At 42.0% G+C, this 24,697-nt stretch overlaps 1 protein-coding gene and 1 pseudogene across 6 annotated transcripts in view; one reads left to right on the top strand and one right to left on the bottom strand.

Moving 5' to 3' along the window:
- RSU1 (Ras suppressor protein 1) overlaps positions 1 to 18,946 on the bottom strand; it is a 249,288-nt gene extending 230,342 nt beyond the window's left edge. For 5 of the 6 annotated variants that reach the window (XM_072825682.1, XM_072825684.1, XM_072825685.1 and 2 more), the window contains exons 1-2: positions 18,771 to 18,930; positions 18,478 to 18,589 (exon numbers count right to left, since the gene is read on the bottom strand). In XM_072825682.1, the coding sequence (XP_072681783.1) occupies positions 18,478 to 18,586 (109 nt within the window). In that variant the 5' untranslated portion in view covers positions 18,587 to 18,589; positions 18,771 to 18,930. Of the gene's footprint in view, positions 1 to 18,477; positions 18,590 to 18,770 lie in introns of all 6 variants that reach the window. The other variant, XM_072825680.1, reaches the window with a different exon arrangement.
- On the top strand, positions 3,292 to 3,640 carry LOC140633322 (cytochrome c oxidase subunit 7C, mitochondrial pseudogene; annotated as a pseudogene).
- Positions 18,947 to 24,697: the final 5,751 nt, after the last annotated feature.

The raw sequence follows: 24,697 nt of genomic DNA, 5'->3' as shown, positions 1-24,697 counted from the left end.
AAAAGCCAAATAACTGGAAGCTAAATATGTTACTAAAGAAACAACAGGTCAACAAAGCTATCAAAAAGGAAATCCAAAAATACCTTGACACATACAAAATGGAAACATTCAAAAATCTATGGAACATAACAAAAGCAGTTCTAAGAAGGAAGTTTACAGTAATACAGATGTACCTCAAGAAACAAGAAAAATTTCAAATAAACAATCTAACCTTACACCTAAAGGAACTAGAAGAACAAACAACAAAGCCCAAAGTTAATGGAAGGAAGAAAATTATAAAGGCCAGAGTGGAAATAAAGGAAATAGGAAGAAAAAAAATAGAAAAGATGAGTATATCTAAGAGCTGGTTTTTGAAAAGATTAAAAAAATCTGTTAAACCTTTTCCCAGAGTCAAAAAAGAACAAAGAAAAAAAGAGAGGCCCCAAATAAATAAAATCAGAAGTGAGAAAAGTTAAAACCAACATCATAGAAATACAAAGGATTATAAAAGTCTACTATGAACTGATATATGCCCACAAATTAATCATCATAGAAGAAATGCATAAATTCCTAGAACTATACAATATTCAAAGACTTGATTTAAAAAAATAGAAAATCTAAATAAACCAATAACTCATAAGAAAATCGTATTGGTAATCAAAAAAACTCCCAAAAACAAAAGTTTAGGAACAAAGAGCTTCTCAGGAAAATTCTACCAAACATTTATTTAAAGAAGAGTTAGTAGCTATCCATCTCAAACTATTCCCCCCCCCCCCAAAAAAAAGAGAGAGAGAGAAGAAATGGTTGCAAGTTCACTTTACAAAGCCAATATTCCCGTAACCAAACCAAAGACACTACAGAAAAAGGAAATCAGTACCAATAACTGGTGAACATAGATCCAAAATTCCCAACAAAGTGTTACTAAACCAAATTCAAAATACAATAAATAAATTGTACACAATGATCAAGTGAGATTTATTCCAGCCATGCAAGGATGGCTCATTATTTGCAAATTAATTGATATACAATAACAAAACAAAGGATAAAAATCCTATCATCTCAACAGAGGAAGAAAACTCATTTACCAAAATTCAACACCCATTCATGATAAAAACTCAACAAAATGGAAATAAAGGCATAACAGAGGCCAAATATGACAAATCCACAGATAACATCATACTCAAAGGTGAAAATCTGAAAGCTTTTCTTCAAAGATCTGGAGCAAGACAAAGATGCCCACTCTCATCACTTTTATTTAACATAGTATTGGAAAGTCCTAGCTACAGTAATCATGTAAGAAAAAACAAAGGGCATTCAAATTTGGTGAAGAAAAAGTAAAACTGTCACTACTTGCAGATAACACAACATAGAGAACTCTAAAGACTACACCAAAAAAACTATTAGAATAAATAGGTTTAGCAATGCTGCAGAATACAAAATTAATATACATATATCTGTTACATTTCTATACACTGATAATGATCAGAAACCGAAATTTTAAAAGCAATCCCATTTATAATTCCATCAAACAGAATACATAGAAATAAATTTCACCAAGAAGCTGAAAGACCTGTACTCCAAAAACTATAAGGCGTCAATGAATACAAATAAATGGAACAATAGACCCTGTTCATGCACTGGAAGAATATTGTTAAAATGTCCATTCTACCCAAGGTAATCTACACATTCAAATGCACTCCATATGAAAATAGAATAGCATTTTTATCAGAACTAAAACAAAGAATCCAAAAATTTGTGTGGCGCCACAAAAGGCTTCAAAGAGCCAAAGCAATCGTGAAAAGGAGAAACAGGGCTGGAGTCATCATTCTCCCAGATCTCACACTATGTTACAAAGCTATAGTGATCAAAACAGAATGGTCCTGGCATGAAAACAGACACAACGAGCAATGAAACAGAACAGAAAGCCAAGGAATAAACTTATGCTTCTATGGTCAAATAATTTACAATGAAGTAGACAAGAATATACAACGAGGAAGACAGTCTTTTCAATAACTGCTATTAGGAAAAACTGAACTACATGCAAAAAAATTAAACTGAACCACTTTTTTACCATATAAAAGATAGATTCAAAATAGATTAAAGGCCTACATATAAGACATGAAACCATAAAACTCCTAAAATAAAACACGGTCAACTTCTGGATCTTTCTTCCTAGGCAAAGGCAATGAAAGCAACAATAAGCTATTGGGACTACATCAAACTAAAAGGCTTTTGCAGAAAGAAGGAAGCCATCAACAAAACAACAAAACAAAAAGGTAAGCTACTGAATGGAAGAAGATATTTACAAATGATATATTCAATACAGGGTTAATATCCAAATTAGAGAACTCCTACAACTCAATACTAAAAACAATCTGTTTAAAAAATGGATAGAGGTCCACAATAGACCTTTCACCAAATAAGACATATGGATAGCAAACAGACATATGAGAAGATGCTCAACATTACCGATCATTAGAGAAAAGCAAATGAAAACCATAATGAAGTATCACCTCACAACTGACAGAATGGCTAGTATCAAGAAGACAAAAAAAACAGCAAGGCAAGGATGTGGAGGAAAGAGAACCCCCCTTTCACTGTCCGTGGGAATGTAAACCGATGCAGCTGCTACAGTAAAGTGTACAGGAATTTCTCAAAAAATAAAAAATAGAAATATCATATGACCCAGCAATTCCAATTCCAGGTATTTACCCAAACAAAAACTAAAACACTAAGCTATATGCACCCCCATGTTTATTATAGCATTATGTGCAACAGACAAGACTTGAAAGCAACCTAAGTGTCCAACAGATAAATTTGCAATTGTATGGTAAAGAAGATGTGACCTAAATATATATAAGAGAATATTATTCAGCCATAAAGAAAATGAATTTTAGGGGTGTCTGTGTGGCTCAGTTGATTAAGTATCTGCCGTCAGCTCAGGTCATGATCCTGGGGTCCTGGGATCAAACCCCACGTCAGGTTCCCTGCTTAGCAGGAGAGTTGGCTTCTCCTCTCTCTGCCCCTTCCTCAACTCATGCTCGCTCGCTCTCTCAATAAAATTTTTTTAAAAAATGAAATTTAAAAAAAAAAAATGAAATTGTGCCATTTACGTCAACATGGATGAGCCTAGAGGATATTATGCTAAGGGGGGGTATCAGTCAGACAGAGAAGGCTAAATACCATACAATTGCAAATATGAAATCTAAGAAACAAATGAACCAACAGAACAGAAACAAACTTGTTACGAATACAGAGAACAAATTGGTGGTTGCCTGATGGGCATTATTGACCTTCAATAATGGTCCCTCGCAGGACCTTCAGCGGAGCTATGTTGGGACAGAGCATCCGGATGTTCACGACCTCTGTGGTCTGTAGGAGCCACTATGAGGAGGGCCCTGGAAAGAATTTGCCATTTTCAGTGGAAAACAAGTGGAGGCTACTACTTATGATGACTTTGTATTTTGGATCTGGATTTGCTGCACCTTTTTTTATAGTAAGACACCAACTGCTTAAGAAATAAGGATGTTTTAATTGATCCACTAAACAGATGTGAAAAGGAACATTTTAAGAGGTGCAGTCTCTGAAAAATGGATCAAACTCTTGAATTCAACATACTCATCATGTTTGTAAATAAACTTATGGCATGAATCTTAAAAAAAAAAAAGGGAAGTAAGGGTGTAAACTTTCAGTTATAAAATAAATAAGTCACAAGGATGTAAAGTGCAGCATAGACAATATAGTCAGTAAGATTGTAACAGTTTTGTATGATGACAGATGGTAACTAGACTTACCATGATCATTTTGAAATACACATAGATGTTGAATCACTATGTTGTACACTTGAAACTAATATTGTATATCTATATACTTCAATTAAAATTAAATTAAAATGAAGAGCTCTAAAAAGAAGAAATTCAAAGGCACATAAGAACAAATAAAACAGGTAACAGCTTATAAGAAATAGAAAGTAAAGTGGAAATTTCCAAAAACAAAGAGATAAAGAGGATCTGAGAGAAAATAATAAACACTAAAAATAGGCAAGATCAACACACATGAAAAAAGCCTAAAGAAGAAAACACAAAAGGAAAATATAAATAAATATATATTAAAAACCATGATTTGAAAAAAAAATCCCTGAAATAAAAAGATTAAAACTTCCAAAGTGCAAATATAAAGAACACACCATATACCTGGGAAATAACCCACGAAGACCCATAATAGGGTATAAATAAAATTACTGGACTTACAGGAGAAATAAAAATTCTTTTCAGCATCTTGGAAAAAAGGAGCTATTATTTACATAGGAAATAAAATGAGGTTATCATCAGACTTTTGGACAGTAATAGTTTATGCTAGAAAACAGAATGCATTTGAAATACTTCAGGAAAGGAGCTCCTGAAGTGGCTCAGTCAGTGGAGGGTCTGCCTTTGGCTCAATGAGGTCATGATCCCAGAGTCATGGGATCAAGCCCGCAATCAGGCTCCCTGCTTCTCCCTCTGCTCCTCCCCACTGCTTGTGTGTTTGCTCTCTCTCTCTCTCTCTCAACTAAATAAAATCTTAACAAACAAAAACAAAACAGAAACACACACACACACACAAAAAAAAACCCTCCAGTAAAGAAACTGTGAGTCTTAATATCCAATTTAACTTACCTTTAAGTAAGAAGGATACAAACATTTATCTATCATGAACAGGCAAAATGCCCTGGAAATATTCATTTTTTGGCCCTTCCTATAAAATCTATGGGAGATGAGGCTCAGACAATCAAAATAGCAAGACAGACTGGCCTGAGAAGTGGTGTAAATGTATACAAGTATAAAATACCTAGGTATCTGTATACCTAAGGGCAGATGACAGTTTAACAAAGAGTGTATAATAATGGATATATGCACTAAAAGTTCAGATATGCCCATGAATTTAAAAATAGGGAGCCATATTATAAGAATTATAATAAGAGTTGTATTATTAAGAATTATTATAAGAGTTGTATCTGGTTGTATCTGTATCCAGTCCAGCACATAAAGAACTTGGAAGTCATCACTTCCATCTTCACAACAAGAAAAGCACTGATTAAACAGAAAAGAAGCGACCCTTCTTCAATACATTAGAGAACTGAGGTCAGAGGGCAAACCACCATATGGAAAACTGCAGAGACAGGTGGTCAAGAATCACAGCTTCCCAGCAGCAGAAACAGCCACTAGAGACAGCAACTGGTAGGAACACTTACAAGGTACTTGACTAATTTTAACAGTTTGTTTATAATTACAGCAATGTATTGGTTGATTATTGCTTATGGATATATAAAATGAATGACAGCAATATACTAAGTGACAAAAGAGGAATGAGGATACTATTCACTAACTTAAAAAGATATATGCACCCCTATGTTTACTGCAGCATTATTTACAATAGTCAAGATATGGAAGCAGTCCAAGTGCCCATCAATAGACAAATGGATGTAGAACACACACACGCACACACACACATATACACCTACACCCATGAATCATTACACAGCCATAAAAAAGGATGATGTTATGTCATTTGAGACAACATGAAGGAACCTAAAGTGTATTGTGCATGCATCCAACAACAGAGCATCAAAATGCATAATGTAAAAGCTAACAGAGCTGCAAGGAGAAACAGGAGAATCAACTATGGTACATGGACAAATCAGTAACTGACAGGTCCAACAGGCAGAAACACTAAGCAACATCGATCAACCCTCCCTGACATTTGTAGAATACTTCATCATCAGAATACATCAAGAGAATACACATTCTTCTTAGGCTCACATGGAACATATACCACAACAGACCCCTTTCTGGAGCATACAACACACCTTAACAAAAAAAGGAGAGAGGCACCTCATTGGCTCAGTCAGGTAAGCAGCTGGCTCTTAGCTTTGGCTCAGGACACTCAGGGTCCTGGGATCAAGCCCTGTGTTGGGCTCTGCACTCAGCAGGGAGTCTGCTTGAGGATTCTCAGATTCTCTCTCCCTCTGCCCCCTTCCCCAACTCAAGCTCACGTGCTCTAAATAAATCTTTCTTAAAAATTTTAAGTAACAAGAAATCACGGTCATCTGGGTTAGTCAGATAAGGGTCTGGTTCTTGGCTTCAAATTGGGTCTCGAGTTCTGGGTTATTAGTTCAAGCCCCAAGTTGGGCTCCATGCTGGGCCTGAACCCTACTTAATAAAATAAAATTAAAAAATAAAACAGAGGGCAGCCTGGGTGGCTCAGCAGTTTAGCGCTGTCTCCAGCCTAGGGCCTGATCCTGGAGACCCGGGATTGAGTCCCACGTCGGGCTCCCTGCATGGAGCCTGTTTCTCCCTCTGCCTGTGACTCTGCCTCTCTCTCTCTCTCTCTCTCTCTGTCTCTCATGAATAAATAAATAAAAATCTTTATAAATAAATAAATAAATAAATAAATAAATAAATAAATAAAATGAGAAAGGAAAAACAAAAAACAATCAACCCTACACACACACACACATCAAAAAAACACAAAAACAGAAATCATATGATGTATGCTCTTGGACCACAATGAAGTTGAACTAAAAAAATGGTAATAGAAAAATACCCAGAAAATCCTAAAATATGTGGAGATTAACAACATACTTCTAAATAACACATGGGTCAAAGAAGAAATCTCAGGGGAAATTTAGAGTATTTTGAACAAATGAAAATGAACTACTAGTAAAACATGTGGAATCCACCAAAAGCAGCACTTACTGGGAAGCTTATGGCATTGATGCATATATCAGAAAAGAATGAACATCTAAAACAAGTAATCTAAGCTTCCATTTTAGGAAACTAGAAAAAGGAGCACAAATTAAATCCCAAGCAAACAGAAGAAAAGAGATAATAAATACATACATACATACACATACATACTAGAGCAGGAACCAAGAAACTGAAAACACAACATCAATAGATAAAATCACTGGGACCAAGAGTTGAAAGATCAATAGTTGATAAACCTCCAGCCAAGTTGGCCAGGAAAAAAAGAAAAAAGACACAGAAGCACAAATTACTAATATCAGAAATTAAAGGAAGGTCATCACTACTGATCCCATTAATGTTAAAAGGAATAATAAAGGACTATGAAGAACTCTATATCCCCAATCTACAGATGCAATGTAATCCCAATTAAAATCACCGCAAGTTTATTCTGTGGATATAAATCAACTGAAGTTTGTAGAAAGACAAAAGACCCAGAATAGCCAATAAAATACAGAAGAAGAAAAACAAGCTCAGAAAATTGACACTCCCCAACTTCAAAATGTATTATAAAGTCACTGCAATAAAGACAATGTGGAAAAGAAAAAAAAAAAAAAAAAGACAGTGTGGTACTGGTGAAAGAACAGATGGATCAATGGAGCAAAAGAGTGCCCAGAAACAGATCCACACAAATACAGTCAACCAACCTTTCACAAAGGAGTAAAGGCAATTCAGTGGGGAAAAAAGTATCCTTTTTCCACCTGTGCTTGAAGAACTAGACATTCATATGCAAAAATCAAAAGGAATCTAGCCGCAGAACTTAAACCTTCACAAAAGTTAACTCGAAATGTATCACAGATCTAAATGTAAAGTGCAAAACCTTAAGACTCCTAGAATACAACACAGGAGAAAATCAAGGTGGCCCTGGATTTGGAAATGGCTTTTTAGATACAATGCTAAACTCACTATCCAAAAACAAAAAGGTAGCTAGACTTCACTGAAATTTAGAACTTCTCCTTTGTGAAACATAATGGTAAGAAAATGAAAAGGAAAGCCACAGACTGGGACCAAAGTCTCACAAAATAAATATCTAAGACTCTTATCTAATATACACAAATGACTTTTAAAATTCAACAACAACAACCCAATTAAAAAAAGGGCCAAAGAACTTAACAGACACCTCACTGAAGAAGATATACAAATGGCAAATACGCATACTGTCTACAACAGATGCCATTACGGTATCAGAAATTAAAACTACACACTTATTAGAATGGTTAAAATCCACATCACTGACATCACCAAATTCTGGCAAGGAGAAACAGAAAAAAACTCTCACACATCACTTGAGGGAACACAAACTGGTATAGCCACCTCGGAAAACACCTTGTCACAGTTTCTTATTAAACTAAATATACCCTTTCTTCCCATATGATGGAACAACTTCCTTGGTATTTACCCAAACGACTTAAAAAACTATAAACACATGAAAATCTGTACATGGATGTTTAGAGCAGCTTTATTCATTACTGCCCAGACTTGGAACAACCAAGATGCCCCTCAGTGGGTGAACAGATAAGTAAACTGTGGCACATGTAGACAATGGACCATTATCCAATAATACAAAGAGATGTAAAAAACAAATGAATAAAAACCAAAAAGCAGATCAGTCCTATAAATACAGAGAATAAACTGACAGTTGCCAGAGGGCAGGGGAGTGGGAGATACAGCCTCTCAGTTATGGAATAAAGTCACAGGGATAAAAGATACAGTACAGGGGGTGGTCACCGGTGGGGGGGCGGGGGGGGGGGAGACGGGGACTCAGTCGCTTGAACATCGACTCTTGATTTTGGCTCAGGTCATGATCTTAGGGTCATGAGATCGAGCCCCACATCGGGCTCTGTGCTGATTGTGCAGCCTGCTTAAGATTGTGTGTGTGTGTCGTGTGTGTGTGTGTGTGTGTGTGTGTGTGTGTGTCTCTCTATCGCCCTTTGCCCCTCCCCCACCCCATTCCCACTCTCAAGAAAGAAAGAAAGAAAGAAAGAAAGAAAGAAAGAAAGAAAGAAAGAAACTTTTAAGTTTATTGCTTACGTGAACAGAGGAAGGTAAACATTAATAAAATTAATTAAGTAAACATTAATAAAATTAATTAATAAAAGTACAGCACAGAGAATATAGTCCATGATACCCTAAGAGTGGTGTATGGTGACAGACGGTAGCTATGCTTGTGGTGAGCACAGCGTAAGGAACACAGAAGTTGCATCACCATGGTGTACACCTGAAACTAACATAACATTGTATGTCAACTATACTCAATTTTTTTTTAGATAATAAAAAGATATGAGCCATCAAGCCAAGAAAAGACACAGAGGAACCTTAAATGTACATCGTTGAGGGAAAGAAGGCTTTCTGTAAAGATTACATACTTTCTGATTTCAACTGTATAACATTCTGGAAAAAAAACAAAAACACAGAGACATAAAATTTCAGTGGTTGCCTAGAGTTTGCAGGGAGGTAATGAGGGAGAGAGAGAAATAAGTAGAGCACAGGGGATATTTAGGGCAGTGAAACCATCGTGTATGACATGATACATTTGTTAAAACCCATAGAATGTTATAACACGGAGAAAACTATGGACTACAGTTAATATAAATATGGACACTGGTCCATCAATTTTAATAAAGCACCACATTTATGCTAGATGTTAATGATAGGGGAGACTGCCCTAAGAAATAGTCTAATAAAAACAAAAATGGAAAGGGACAAGCATATACACAAAACAACGGTTTTCAGCAGTATCCGTGGTAATCTTAGGATTGACAACTGTGTCAATCAGAAACCCTAAGATATTCTAGTTCCATCATTTTCTGTATTCCTGAGAACCAGGATCTCAGCATGGAAGAAAGGCAACAGACATGTAATGTGGAAGAAGGAGAAGCCTTGCGTTCCTATATTTGAACTGGAACTCATTAGATATTTTATCTTTAAAAACATGGTTTTCTTAGCCCTGTCCATTTAAAAAGTCCTAAAAACCACAAACAACACTGTCAGTAGTCACTCAGTGTACTCTTGCTGAATTAGCTGTTTCATCTTTGTCTGTACATGTGCCCATCAAAAATGTTAGAGACATGGGGCAAGACAGCACAAGCTAAGAACAGAGTTCCTAAAGTCTGACTGCCTCAGTTCAAATCCTGGCTCTGTTTCTTATTAGTTGTGTGACTGGAAGCCAGTTAACTTAAGTTCAGCTATAAACTGTACAATGAGGATGATGACAACAATCATAACAAAACTGTGGGATCCATGCTCGGTGGTAAATCTGCTTGAGATTACCTCTCCCCCTCTCCTGCTGCCCCTCCCCTGCTTGCACATGCTGTCTCCCTCCAAAATAAAATAATCTTTAAAAAAAAATAATCCACAAGGAAAGCTTAGTACAATAACCTGGCACACAATAAGGAATGTGTTTGTGCATCTGTGTGTGTATTAATATGCTATGTACATACAGCATATTTTAATTATATTATTATTTTTAATGCTTCTAATAAAGAATGACCAATTGGAAGGATACAAACATATAACAGGTTAAATAGGTATCTTCTTCATAACCTGAGGGCCTAAATATTTACAGCTCTGAAAAAAAATCAATTTACATATGAACATTTGCAAAACAATCCTTCGTGTACTGTGGTTGCAAAGCATATTACCATCCTCTGGTCTGCGAGGCCAAGACCCCTTCCCAATTACCTGGTGTTATGTTTGTCTTTCATCTGACTCCGTTTAGCTATAAAATTATAAACTATTCTGACTTCAGAGAAATAATTAACAGATAGGAAGAGAAATATAGTAAATGTAAAGGTTCTTTCTGAAGTACAGATAGATCATAACTAAAGTTAACATTTCATGTAATTCAGGTTTATTCTATTATGAGAACCAATGTTTCCCCCCAACACAATCTCTCCCGCACCATACTTTAAAGTATTTTAAGCTAATGCTCTGTTTGAGGACAGAAAAAATGAACTTGTACACAGTATAAAAAGATCTTACAGCTTATCATTAAATTCAGTTATGATTAATGGTTTTTCAGAAAACCATAAAGAAAGGGGGAGGGTCACACTGACCAGGTAAAACAGTAAGCCGCTTCTAGTGCTTTCTTCAATCATTAAGAAGTTCTGCAACAGTATGATAAACCTGTTTCCAAGCTGGCAGGGCTGGCTGAATGACACGATTATTTGCTTGGCACAGGGTTTGTAAAGAACCCTCAAACTGAAGGCCTTGAGGTCAGGCCCGTGGCCCCAGGCAGCCCCGAAAGAAAACCACCACTCTTTACCAGGGGAGCCAGCCCCTTGCTGCACCCTAGGAGTACAAACCGACGTGGCACCCGGTTACAGAAAAGAAGCCTCAAACAGACTTCAATGTGAACCCCTGAACTAGCTCCTGAGCTAACTGTGGGGCCCTGGGGCTCTAGGGAACTTTCTGCTTTCCCATCTGTAAAACACGGACAGTGATCGGCTACATCAGACAGTCATATCACAAAAGCACAAGCACCCGTGGGGCAGACACACACTCGCCCGTGTATCCTTCAGAACCTCTCAGGCAGGTGTTAAGAGCTGAACTGCGGGCCCCTATAATCTGTATGCAGAAGCCCTAACCCCCGGCTTCTCAGAATGTGACTGTGTGCGGGGACAAGACTTCTAAGGGGGGGGGGGGGAGTTAAAATGAGGCCCTTAGAGTGGACTGTGGTCCAAGCAACTGGCATCCCTCTGAGAAGAGGGGAGTGGAGCCCCGGGGAAGGCCCACGGGCTGCAAGCCGGGGAGGGGGCCCGGGGACCAGGCCTGCCCCAGCTGGGAGAAGTAAACGCCTAGGCCACCTCCCCACCCCCCGCTGTGGTATTTTGTAGGAAGCCCCCAGCCCACTAATAAGGCAGAGAGTGCTTTACCCTTGCGTGTCTTCCTGGCCTCCCCAACACCTCACACCCAAAATACAGGCCAACGTTAAAGATACTCTGAACCAGACAGAACCTAACAAAGGTGAGGTTTCTTTTCTTTTCTTTCTTCTTAAGATTTTCTTTATTTATTCATGAGAGACAGAGAGAGAGAGAGTCCAGGCAGAGGGAGAAGCAGCTCCCTGCGGGGAGCCCAATGCAAGACTCGATCCGGGGACCTGGGATCAGGCCCTGAGCCAAAGGCAGATGCTCAGCCTCTGAGCCATCCAGGCACCCCTAAAGGTGAGGTGTCTTTGTGAGCTTCATGCACGAAGTACCATAAAACAGGGTATCTGCACCCAAAGGAGGAGCCTGAGGAGAAAGGAAGCAAAACCACCCAGGCAGCCGCAGAGGGGAGAGCGGGGCGGGATGGGGTGTGCAGGCTCCCGGGGAAGCTCCGAGCAAACCACACGGGCTCAACACCGACCCCTGCCGGCCAGGCACCTGACCTATACAGACTGCTCCTCACAAACACCTTTATGTTCTTTTGCTTTTAAAAAAATTAAAAAATAAACCAACCCGTGCAAACCTGCTATTCAAGGAAGCGAAGGTGATGCAAAGAAATCATCCCTAGCTTTTTCTTGGTAATAGTAGATTTCATATATCTAGTTCAAATTTCTTTGAACCAGCTTTATGTAAATTTACAGAAAGAGGTGGCAGGATTATTATCCATAATATCCATACCAATTCTAGCACTGATTACCACAATTAAGAGCTGGGTAAATGGCAAAGCAGTGGGTGTTACAGTTTCTGATGATAAAAATCTAACGACTTCAGATTCATTAGACAGCTTATAGGTTTTCTTAACATAGCAAATACTAATTTATCAATGGACAATCTAAAGATTCAGTATGTAGGAAACTCCCAAAGAAACTTGGCTTGGACAGCACTCATCCTGAAAACAAATGATAATAATTACAACAAATAGCTTTTGGAGGATATATGGTATTTTACTTAATAACTGAAAAATGTCCAACATTTTTTTTAAGATTTTATTTATTTATTCATAAGAGACAGAGAGAGAGAGAGAGAGAGGGAGGGAGAGAGAGAGGGAGGGAGAGAGAGAGAGAGGCAGAGACACAGGCAGAGGGAGAAGCAGGCTCCACGCAAGGAGCCCGATGTGGGACTCAATCCCGGGACTCCAGGATCATGCCCTGGGCCAAAGGCAGGTGCTAAACCACTGAGCCACCCAAGGATCCCCTGGCCAACATTTTTTAATGGCTGTCCTTCTCAACAGCCACAAGCATACAACTAAAATCCTATGAAATGTCCCAGCCACCTCCCGCATTGTCCAGGGCTCAGAATTTGCCACGTGAGGCCCCTGTTCTTCCTCCTGGCCCTGTCACGCCAGACATGCCCTTCTAACTTCCCAGGGATCCTCAATGAGGTGAGGAATGAAGAGCTGGGTACCCAGACATAATGAAATAGAGAGAGAGCAGGCAAAGGCCACTGGAGAAGCAGCATTACCAAGAATTCTAAAAATTAAAGAGATCCTGTTTTGCATTTTTTTACACAGATAAAACAGATTTTTATTTTTATTTAAAGATTTTATTTATTTATTCATGAGAGACACAGAGAGAGAGAGGCAGAGACGTAGGCAGAGGGAGAAGCAGGCTCCCTGCAGGAAGCCTAATGCAGGACTTGATCCCAGGACCCTGGGATCACACCCTGAGCTAAAAGCAGATGTGCAACCACTGAGCCACCCAGGCGTCCTGATAAAACAGATTTTTAAAACACAAGTAATAGTGTATATTAAGACTAATAATATGTGCCATGGTACTGAAAGTTTGTGTCCCCCTAAAATTCATATATTGAAACCTACCACCCATCTGGGATGGTATGAGGTGGGGCCCTTGGGGGTGACTAGGTCATAAGGGAATGGGACAGGGAATGGGATTAGCGTCCTTATAAAAGACACCTGAGCAGGGTCCCTTACCGCTTTCACCCTGTGAAGACACTGAGGACACGGTGGTCCATGAGCAAGGAAGCAAATCCTCACCAAACACTGAATCTGCCTGTGCTTGGATCTTGGACTTCTAGCCTCCAGAACAATAAGGAATACATTTCTGTTGCTTATCAGCCACCCGGTCTATGGTTGTTACAGCAGCCCAAGCGGACTGAGACATGCCAGATGCCATACTAGCTGCCTGACAGATAAATTTATCATTGCCAGTTTATAGATGAGAACCAGAAGGCACTGAAAAGTTAAGTGACCGGCCCAAGGTTACATACCTAGTTAAAAAAAAAAAAAAAAAAGGCTGCTTACAAAAAAAGAGGCCATGGCTGAGATGTCCTATCATGGCTGAAATGTCAAATGACTAAAAAAACAATAAAAGCTCATTTAGTAGTTCAGTCACACCAAAGGGGGCACAGCAATTCTTATTTTTATTTCCTATCTGGATGAGACATTTTCAGTGTTTATACGGCCCTAAAATCAAAACTAGAACGCGGAGCAGTTTGTATCATGTTCCTGATTGTCATGGGCCTTCCCTCTGCGGAGGTGGGGTGCATCCGTGAAGTGGGGTCGGGGGAATCCTCTCCACTATGCCTCCCACCCTAGCTCCCCACAACTCCTAAGTGCAAGCAATCCTCCTTCAGTGAACGTTCTCCAAGCACTGTACCAAGCACAGAGGGAACAGAGGCGCGCACACCACTCCCGAAAAGATACTTAAACCAGGCTGCATGGGATGGTGGGTTACAGTTAGCACTGGGGGAGCTTCTCAGAGGAGGGGACACAAGAACGGAGCCCTGGCTGGGTAAGCCATTCCATCCTTCAACAGCCACTAATTCACAAAGGGTGGAGGAGGCTGTCTGGGGAGGAAAGGAGAAAGCACTTCCTGGGCCAAGGTAATACTACAGGTTCAAAAGCACAAAAGCAGGCATATCCGTGCAACTTAGGAAAATAAAAAAGGAAAGGTCTTACTAAAGATCAGCACCAACATGACAGGGTCTTGCAGCTCCTTTATCTTTCCTCAAAGACAGTCTATCTTGATAAAAATTCCCATATATATATACACACACACACATACATATACATATATATATATTCCTAACAGGATGACGACTTGCAGGTTGAACAGGCCTTTTGAAACAGCCCTTTCAGAAAACCCGTGATTACATCTGTTGATTATTTTGCCCGGTCCTTTAGAAGGACTGCTGCCTCAAAGGTAGTTTATTTTTCCTTTTTTTATAATTTATCTGAAAGATATTTTAGTCCAACCTGAGGGGGGAAAAAAGACTGATAAAGGTTTGACTATCCAGAGAGCAATAAACTTGAAGAGATAAAAAAAAAAAAAAAAAAAGTCACAAAAGACTTAAATAAAAGAAATGAAAAAAGTCTCCCTGGCTACTAATGGGATTCTGGGCTCCCACAGAAGCTGATTACAAGACCCTTCAGAAGCAGCTTTATCACCCAGGTGAGGACAGCTGCAGCGTGGCACAGTTCCGCCGTGAGATCGCTTCAATAAGGAGAACAAAATTGCTACCATCACTCTTGGAACCGTTAAGGAGAACGTGTGGGCAGATGTCATGCCGTGTCGGGGGAAAAAATAGGAAAGAAAATAAAGTGAGGGGTTAATGTCAAAGCTACAGCAATCTACACCTTTAGGAATCCTAGGCCAAAGGGCCAAACGTGCCAGGATCCATTAAGCCACCGCAGAAAACACCAACACAGGACACGAGTGCCTGACCCGGTCTCATTACCATGCTCTCCTTGGTCCAGACCATCAACTGTTGGAACTGGTTACATCTGAGGCTTACTGGGCGGGCTGTGTCTGGATGTTCCTAGTAAAGTTAATGCTCACGACATGCCCACCCTGTAGCAGGCACAGTGCTGGGCACTTGACATGCCCTTAGCGCTAACCCAGTCCTACGGAGTGGGTACTTAGGTTTCCCCTTGACGATGAGGACTCGAGGCTCAGAAAGGTTAAGCAGCTTCTCTAAAGCTACCCCCGCTGGTAAATACTGTACTCTTCTGCCCCTTGGGGTGGGGCTGGATGGAAAACTGTAGAATCGGTCTGATGTCTGTCTCCAGCCTGTGAAGTTTCCCCATCTGAAAGCTTCTGGTACCTGAACTCCTGAAAACATTTTTTAAAGGCCATTTACTGTCTCAGAGAAAGTGAAGCGCTGCATTTATATGACACAATTCTCCCAAGCAAAAAGACCATTCACGTGCTTAGAATAAGAACAAAACTTCTAATATTCTTTTCAAAACTCAATTCTTATCTTTTGAGACTCTAAACAAAGTAAGGATAATGGAGAGAAAGCTTGAGACACGATAACCATTCTCTATCCATGCAAGTGGACTGTTCCCTGCGTTTCACCTTCATACTAAGACACAAAACCTGATGGTTACAGCTAAAACTTCACTAGTAAAGAAATGAGGGAATTCTTATGCTCTAGTTTATGTAATCACATCAAATATTTCAACATATGAGATATTAAAATATATAGAGTAAGCATTCTGTGCACTACCAATAAATGAGCCCCAGTTGAGGAATGGCCTTCAGAAGGCATCCTGGAACCTTCCAGGCTCCAGGAGTCCAGGAGAGAGGGAATTTCAGCAGAAAGCAGCCACTCTTTGAGTCTACGCACACCACAGAAGCTGCAGAAGGTCCAATCTCCAAACTACCCAGGAAGCAGGCTTGTTCTTCCTTATGCTACTTCTCCGGGAGAACACAAGAAAGATCTTGCTTTTTACCACCTACTATTACACCGGAAACATCTTTCTCAGGAAGCAAGTGGCTATCTTTTCTCCTTCAGTAAAAGCCAAGGCTTCAAAGAGATAATGCAAGGGAACCAAAATAGCCAGGCCACAATCCTTACTTATAAATATTACATAAAGAATTCTCTTCAAAGCCAAAGGCTATGAAGTTCCTCTGCAGAGATGAGGAGCAGACAGCCATGGGGCCAAAAGTACAGTGGAGCCAGGCCTCCTGCTTGCGCTCACCATCCTTCATTACAGCAGAGCGCCCCATGATCGCCTCGACCTAGGCAGAGCCAGAAGTGGCAGCGCAAGCACACATCCAGCCTGGCTGGCGGCTGCCAACCCAGCCCCCAGAGCCTGCAGCTCTGCTGCTGCCACCAAGAAGCCATCACCACTTGGGAGAGGCCAACTCATCTCAAGAAGGTAACATGCTAATTGGTTCAAAAGCTAAAGCTCCGCGGCAGGAACCTTCCTAAGGGTTACCGAATGCAAACTGTCTAGGACTTCTAACCCCTTTCCTTTTGCAGAGATGCATCAAGAGCCCCAACCCAATCTGTCCTGGGCACAAACCACGGATTCACAGTAAATTTGATTGACTCTGCTCTCTCCATGCCAAACAAGCAATGCATCACCTTTTAGGATCTCCTGAACATCTCTCCTCCTCCTCCAATGTCACATCCTGGTCTGAATCTCAGCAACTCCATCCACCCAACATTTCTGAGCACCTACTGTATGCCAGGCCCACTACCAAGAAGGCATTTATGAGTAATGCACAGCAACATTCCCCCCCAGTCTCCAATGCGGGTGAGAGACATCTGGATTAAGAACGGATCACAATCCCGGGTAAGCAGAGCCATGAAGCAAGGCATGTCCACCTCCACAGAGGAGGGGATGACTATTTGCTTGACACGAAAAGAGAAGTTTTCACACGGGCGATGGCATCTGGGCTGATTCTTGACAGATAAGTAAAAGGATCTGGGGGAAAAAGAGAGGAAGAAAACAATACTTCTAAGGCACAAAGACCTGAAAGACACTGCCCTGGTTCAAGAAGGGCAATCCGTTCAGTATGGCGGGAAGAACAAACGCATGGATGAGATAGGAACTAAGGTAGGCTTTGGCCAGATTCACAAAGGCTCCGCATGTCACGCCAAAGAACTTGGAGCATCACTGTTGCTAATGAACAACCAGAAGTGTTTAAGGGAGAAGGTCCAAACTGAGGCCACACTCGGCCTGAAGAAGTGTTTTATTTCACCTGCACTTTTCAGTACTGGAATTAGTTGCCAATGTGTAAAAAATTAAGAAATTTCACGTAAAAACCTAAACTCTTGCCTTCCTGAAAACAACAACTATGGCAACACTAGGCCAACATCCCCAGGTGGTGACAACCGTGTGCACGTGCGCAGCAGGTTCGGCAGCTGCCCCTCTTCAGATGGGATACCCACGATGAAGTTCATGACCATCCTCAGCTGGCCCCAAAAGACATCTGAGTTTGCAATCTCTGGCTTAACGGAGTGAGTTACAGGCTAAGATATGTTGCAGAAAAATAACCTTAGAAAGCAACACAGTGACTGAAGCACAGGGTCAGCAAACCTGAAGGCAAGAGGCTAAAAGTTAGGGGATACATCACAGTAGCACGAGGAGGTAACAAAAGCCTCAACTAAGAATAAAGAGCCAGGAAAGGGCAAGGAGTGGAGGAGACATGCTTAACAAACTCCAGCAGCCATAAGAGGAGTTAATCATGGAACTTCTGTGTGGCGATTGCTCAAGGGTCAGTGACTATATTAGGAGAAAACAAGCCTGATGCAAAAGTGATTTTCGATTTAAAATAGAGTGGGTGTGCAGTAAACTGCGCGGGAAATCTTCTCAAATACCAGCTACTGCCTGGGTGACTCCTACCCCGGGCTCTGAGGCTCGTCTTCCAGCCGGGCCGGGCCAGGTCCCCGGCTGCAAACTTTCTGAGCTAAGCTCTCCGCGGGCGAGGGTTGCACGCAGGGGTGCAGAGCCCTGGAAGCTGTGGAGCCCGGCGGCCGGCGGCTCCCCGGGAAGCGCGCACAGCCTGCAGGCCCCGGGAGGGCGCGGCCCCCGCACTTACACAGGCCGTTGACGTCCAGCATGTTGGAGATGCCCCGGTCACTCATGTCCACTTCCGGCTGGTTCTTCTCCCGGCTCTCCTCCACCAACTTTTTCAGGGACTTGGACATGTTCTGGAGCAAACGACAACAGAGGAGGTGGGCGACGGCCGGGGGCGGGGGTTGGGTTGGGGGGGGCCGGGGGTTGGGGGGGCTCGGCGCGGGCTGGCCCCGGGCGGGGGGCGGGGGGCGGGGGGCGTCCGCACCGCTCCGGGCGCTCAGGGAGGCGAGCCCGGGTGCCACGCCGCACACTCACCGCGGAGCGCGGCGCCGACCCGGCGGGCGAGGGAAGCACAGGCGTCCGCCTCGCGCGCTGCAGCAGCAACAGATGCGCCGGCTCGGAGCGACCGCGGACGGGAACGGGAACGGGGACCGCGCCCTGTCCCGGAGCTCCGCGCAGGCGCACAGCCCGCCGCCCTGCGCTCCACGCCCCGCCCGCGCCTGGCGGTTCCCAAATTAGGAGACCAGTTCACTAGACGCGGCTCCAGGGTGAGGCCCCGCCCACAAGGAACGTGTACCGCGGCCGGCCAATCACGTCCGCCGCCTGGCCTCGAGGCTCCGTCCCGTCCCGCCCCGAGGTTAGCCCGTCCCCCTGGAATGCGCCCGGGGCTGTCGTTCCGAGAGGACCGGGCTGGGCGCACGCGCACCAGCGTCGGCGCAGGCGCAGTTTGTGCGCCGAAGCGCGGAGAGCTGTGGGCGGAAGCGGGAACCTGGGGGCGGGACCGTGGGGAGAGGGTGGTCGCTCAACTTGGGAACCCGGGAAGCGAGAAGTTAGTTGCTCCTCGTTGTCCTGTCTCTTTAGTTGTGGTTCAGTGTTCAGAGGTCAGTACTCTGATCCCTTCCCCACAGTCGTTCCTTAGGCTGTATCATGAGCTGCTCGAATGCAAGAACGGCACAGTGGTCTGTGTTCCCGGCACCCAGCTAGATTCCTAGCACCCAGCTGGATTCCCAGCACCCAGGTAGGGATTGCCAGCACCCAGCTGGGGGTTCCTAGCACCCAGCAGGGGATTGCTAGCACCCATCTAGATTCCTAGCACCCAGCTGGGGATTCCTAGCACCCAGCTAGGGATTGCCAGCACCCAGCTGGGGATTGCTAGCACCCATCTAGATTCCTAGCACCCAGCTGGATTGCCAGCACCCAGCTAGGGATTGCCAGCACCCAGCTGGGGATTGCTAGCACCCAGCTAGATTCCTAGCACCCAGATGGATTTCTAGCACCCAGCTAGGGATTGCCAGCACCCAGCTAGGGATTGCTAGCACTGTTCTAGTGATTCCTAGCACCTAGCTGGGGATGGCTACCCCTCAGCTAGATTCCTGGCACCCAGCTGGATTTCTAGCACCCAGCTGGGGATTGCCAACAGCCAGCTAGGGATTCCTAGCACCCAGTTAGAGATTGCCAGCACCCAGCTAGATTCCTAGCACCCATCTAAGGATTCCTAGCACCCAGCAACCGATTGCTAGCACCCAGCTGGATTTCTAGCACCCAGCTGGGGATTGCCAACACCCAGCTAGGGATTCCTAGCACCCAGTTAGAGATTGCCAGCACCCAGCTAGATTCCTAGCACCCAGCTAAAGATTCCTAGCACCCAGCTGGATTCCCAGTACCCAGCTATGGATTGCCAGCACCCAGCAAGGGATTCCTGACACCCAGGTAGGAATTGCTAGCACCCAGCCAGGGATTCTCAGCACCCAACATGGACCCCTGTGTCACATGAAGGGGAATACACACAGATAAATGACTTCTCTTTCCTTATACTACACTCATAATTATACAATATTGTAGTTTGCTTTCTATTGAATGATGAATTTTTTATACAATCTTCATTGTTGGTTTTTTTAATAGACTTTCGGCTTTTCTTTTTTTTCCTATATTTTTAAAATAGATTTTATTTATTTATTTATTCGTGAGACAGACAGAGAGAGAGGCAGAGACACAGGCAGAGGGATAAGCAGGCTCCTCAGGGAAGCCCCGTGCGGAACTCGATCCCAGGACCCCAGGATCACACCTGAGCGGACAGACGCTCAACCCCGAGCCCCCCGGGCGCCCCTCCTGTAACCCATGTACCGTACCTCTAAGAACATACAGCTTTTCATTCCTCTCCATTGCTTGGAATTCAATGAATTCTTCTTGAAGGCTTTAGGAACCTACTAAGTTTCTGCTCCAACTTTGACCAATTATCTCTGCTCGTCCAGCTGATGGGTGACCTGTGGTTTCTTTCATTTGGCTCCTAGGTTTCAACTGACCTCTCTTGTATTTATCTTGATGGAGCCGCTCAAATAAACTTCTCTAAAATGGTGTATAGGAGGCACAAACTCTGAGTAGTTGTATTTATTAAAATGTCGGTATTTTGCCCACACCTTTATAATTTGCCTAACATGGAATTCTAAGTTCATTATCAATCTGTCTTAGATCTCAAAGGCGTCCTTCCAGTGACCTTTGCTTCCAAGGTTGATGCCTAGAGATGTGTTGGTCTCTTCCTCAAGTCTTTCCAGGGAACTATTGTTTTCCTTTGGGAAGCATTTGTGATCTTTTAATTATTTACCATTTTCTGAAATGTCACCATCAGATCTCTAATTGGAGGTCTTTTTAAACTTACTCTGTTTAGCACCCATTTGGCCCTTTTCAGCTGAAGATTCATTTCTCTCATCTTCTCTGGAAATTGTTTCTGTTATTTCCTTGAAATTTCTTTTCTGCCATTTTCTCTTATTTAGCACATTAAGGAAATCTGTTAGGCAGATGGCAGCCTCCTGGGACAGTTTCCTACAGTTATATTTTTTTCTCCCTCATGTGTTTTATTTATATTCTGAACTTAATGTTTTGGGAAATATCTCAATGTTATCTTCCGAAACTTTTATTAAAATTTTAAAAAGCGATTTTGGCTATTAATCAAAAAAATACTTCCTAAGACATCTTCCTTGGTTAATCTCACCGGGCTTTTGTTTCATGAGGGCGCTCCTCTCAAATATCTCTGAGGATAATAACAATTTTTAAATGTCTCTTCTCATGACTGAACTGTTCCCTTGTGACCTTTTCAGTTACTTTATCTAAAGTTTACTTTAAAGTTTATCTACTTTATCTAAAGTAGATACTTTATCTACTTTCCCATTCATATTGCTGTAATTCTTCTTGTCTGGTGACTCTTGGTTGTTTTTTCATATTCAGTCATGAAGATCTGAGCTGATTTTTCTAGATAGCCCATGTGGTTTTTTCCTTTTCTATTTGTGATGTGTAATTTTTTCCATCCTAGGTCCGCATTAATTTTCCTTGGGCTGTTGGTTAAATTTCTTCAGAGGGGAGATCCCGGTTTTATACCTGCATGTAGTCACTAGGCTGCTTTTGCTGGCAGAGGGAAATGGTGAATGGCAAGCGCCAACTAATGTAGTTCTTGTACTTCTGGTCTTACTCCTCACGCTGCACCTGCCAACCCCAGACACCCCGATAATGCCTGGAAAGTCCGTTCTCAATTCTGCTGCACACCGGTCTTGAAATTGCTCTGGGCTGCAGTTTCTTACCCCAACCCCTGCCCCCACTGTTTCATTTGTCTGCGGCTTCTATTCACTTCTGTTTTCCAGAAAATTATTTTCATTTCTTTATAATTCTCCTCTGATTATCTTCACTGTTGCCAATACAATTCTTAATAAAAAGTGTCCTTAAGTTCCAGATTTTTATAGCATGGAAACGGGCCAGCTTCCTGGGTTATGTGGCCTGTGCAGCAACACAAAGTTCCATGCTTAGCTGGGTTGTGTGCTTGATTTAATGCTCTGCTGTCACTATCTCAAAATATTTAATAATTTTTTATCAAGGGGCCGTGCATTTTTCTTTTGTACTGGGCCGTGCATATTATGTAGCCAGTCCTCCATGCAAAAGTTAATATTTATGAGAGCTTAAGTCGCTTCCACAGCTTCCCTGCCAAGTGCTCAGCGCTTACATACTGTCTGTGCTGTAATACTGCCCATTAGGAGAAATGTACTACTCCCACCCCAAGCCCACAGGGTGGGCCAATCGAAGATAGAGCACGGAAGATGCCTGTCCATACAAAGCACGCTAGATTATGACAATTAAGGTAAATTAAGTACATTTACATAAATTATTGCATGTATCATTAATTTTTAAAATACCTTGTTATTCTCCAAACTGTATATTAATTTACATTTAGTTACCAAATTAAAATTTGAAAAGCCAATTTTTCATCAATTATCCAATAATTATACCATTTTTCTTCCAGTAACTTCCCTCTTTAAATTGATAGCCATGGGGCAGCCCGGGGAGCTCAGCGGTCTAGTGCCACCTTTGGCCCAGGGTGTAATCCTGGAGACCCAGGATCGGGTCCCACATCGGGCTCCCTGCATGGAGCCTGCTTCTCCCTCTGCCTGTGTCTCCGCCTCTCTCTCTCTCTCTCTCTCTCTCCCCCTCTTTCACTCTCTCTCTCTGTGCGTCTCATGAATAAGTAAAATTAAAAAAAAATTGATAGCCATGGAGTGATCTGTGGTTCCAATAAGTAATGAGTTTTTCCCATTAATATTATTTTTGATGCTGTTGCAGCAATTACATTAAAAAAATTCCTAGGTCTTATAACAATGTCATTCTTTTTTAAGAATTTTAATAGCTCTATGAGAATAGTTTATAATAATAAGTTGACATATTTAATATTTAATAAGTCATATTTGATAAGTTGACTCCTAATCCTTCATGCTAAATGGGAGGCACACTCTTGAGTGGTTGCCAAGGTCAGAATCATAGCTCTCTCACTCAAGTATTATTGAAGTTTTCATACCTCATTTTTCTCAACTGTAAAATGGAAGTAATGGTTCTTAGTATTTTACTTCAGTGAGTGATATACAAGAATGACACAAGGCATAGGGCAAATATTACATAGATATTAGTTCTAATTTTTTCTTAATATAATTAATATTGTTAGTATTCCCTGGTGTGTGGCAGATTTTTTTAAATTCCATTAAATGGATTTGAAATGTAATAGAAAATTACAACTAGAACCCATATCCTGAGCATCTCCTAGCCCTATTCATTGACCCCAACCATCCTCTAGGTCATTCTTCACAAGAATGCCTGGAGCACCTAATATTCCACTGGGCCAAGAGAGAGCCTGTGCTGGCCTCTTGCTGAGCTATTCCAAGGGTAACTCTGGCCAGTAATGGGCAAAGTTACCCTTGAAGACTAAAAGGAATGAGATTTATTCTTCCTGCTAAGGTCCAGTTGTTTAGGGAGACAGAGAATCGGAGAGGAGAGAGATCAAGTGGTAGAAGGAAACTGGCTGTCCCCAATCCTGGGTTCCCAGACCATGAGCAGGCAGGGATAGATATTCCCAGGAGAACTGAATCAGTATGGCCACCAGATAGTACTAGTAAAGCCAACTTCTATGTCAAGCATTAGCCCTTTGGTTGCTGGATCATGAAGAGGCTGGATGGACAAAGTGGTGCTGGAGTTTGTCTCTTGTCCCTGTTCTGCTCTTCTCAAATAGGATGATAAAGTTTCCATTCTCACCTGGAATGGGCTAGTGTTAGAAAGTGACCATGAGATTTTTCTCAGTTCAGAATATGATCAGTTGTGAACAGGAGTAATTTCCCTTTCTTTACATTTGTGCCTATTTGTATTCCTTCAGACCCATGTTGAACATCACTCTCCATTATCTTCCAAGTAAGACTTCCCCTCATCCACCCTTCAAACCCATTTGTTTTATATTATAACTTTTTGGATTCCACTTATGGCCTGAAAGAAGCACTTTGGAGTATCTCAATATTTAACAACCAAGATGTTTGTACCAGTGTGAACTAGCTGATTGTTAGCTCTGTGCAGGGATGATCACTAAGAATGGAGTTTCATTCATGATGATACAATTTGAGAGCAAGAAAGTTATCACTTAGCCACTAAATTTAGGAAGCTGGCTTAATAAAAGTTTCACCAGATAAGGAAATTGAGAGTTTTGCCCTAGGAAACCAGACAAGTTGGACCTAGGAAATGGGTTTTTTGAAGTGGAAAGACATCAGTTGATGGAGTTGTACAGCTGTCTTGTCCACTACTTTATCCTTGGTTTGCTTAGTGTGTGTCACATAGGAAATGTTCAATAAACATGTCTAATGAGCAAATTAAAGTAGCACCAGAAGAAATGAGATGGGTCTTATTAATGAGAGATGGCATGATCTTATATATAAAAAACTGTAAAG

The sequence above is a fragment of the Canis lupus genome, chromosome 5 (assembly GCF_048164855.1).
Source record: "Canis lupus baileyi chromosome 5, mCanLup2.hap1, whole genome shotgun sequence".
Lineage (NCBI taxonomy): Eukaryota > Metazoa > Chordata > Mammalia > Carnivora > Canidae > Canis > Canis lupus.
This window is presented reverse-complemented; position numbering and strand designations above follow the sequence as displayed.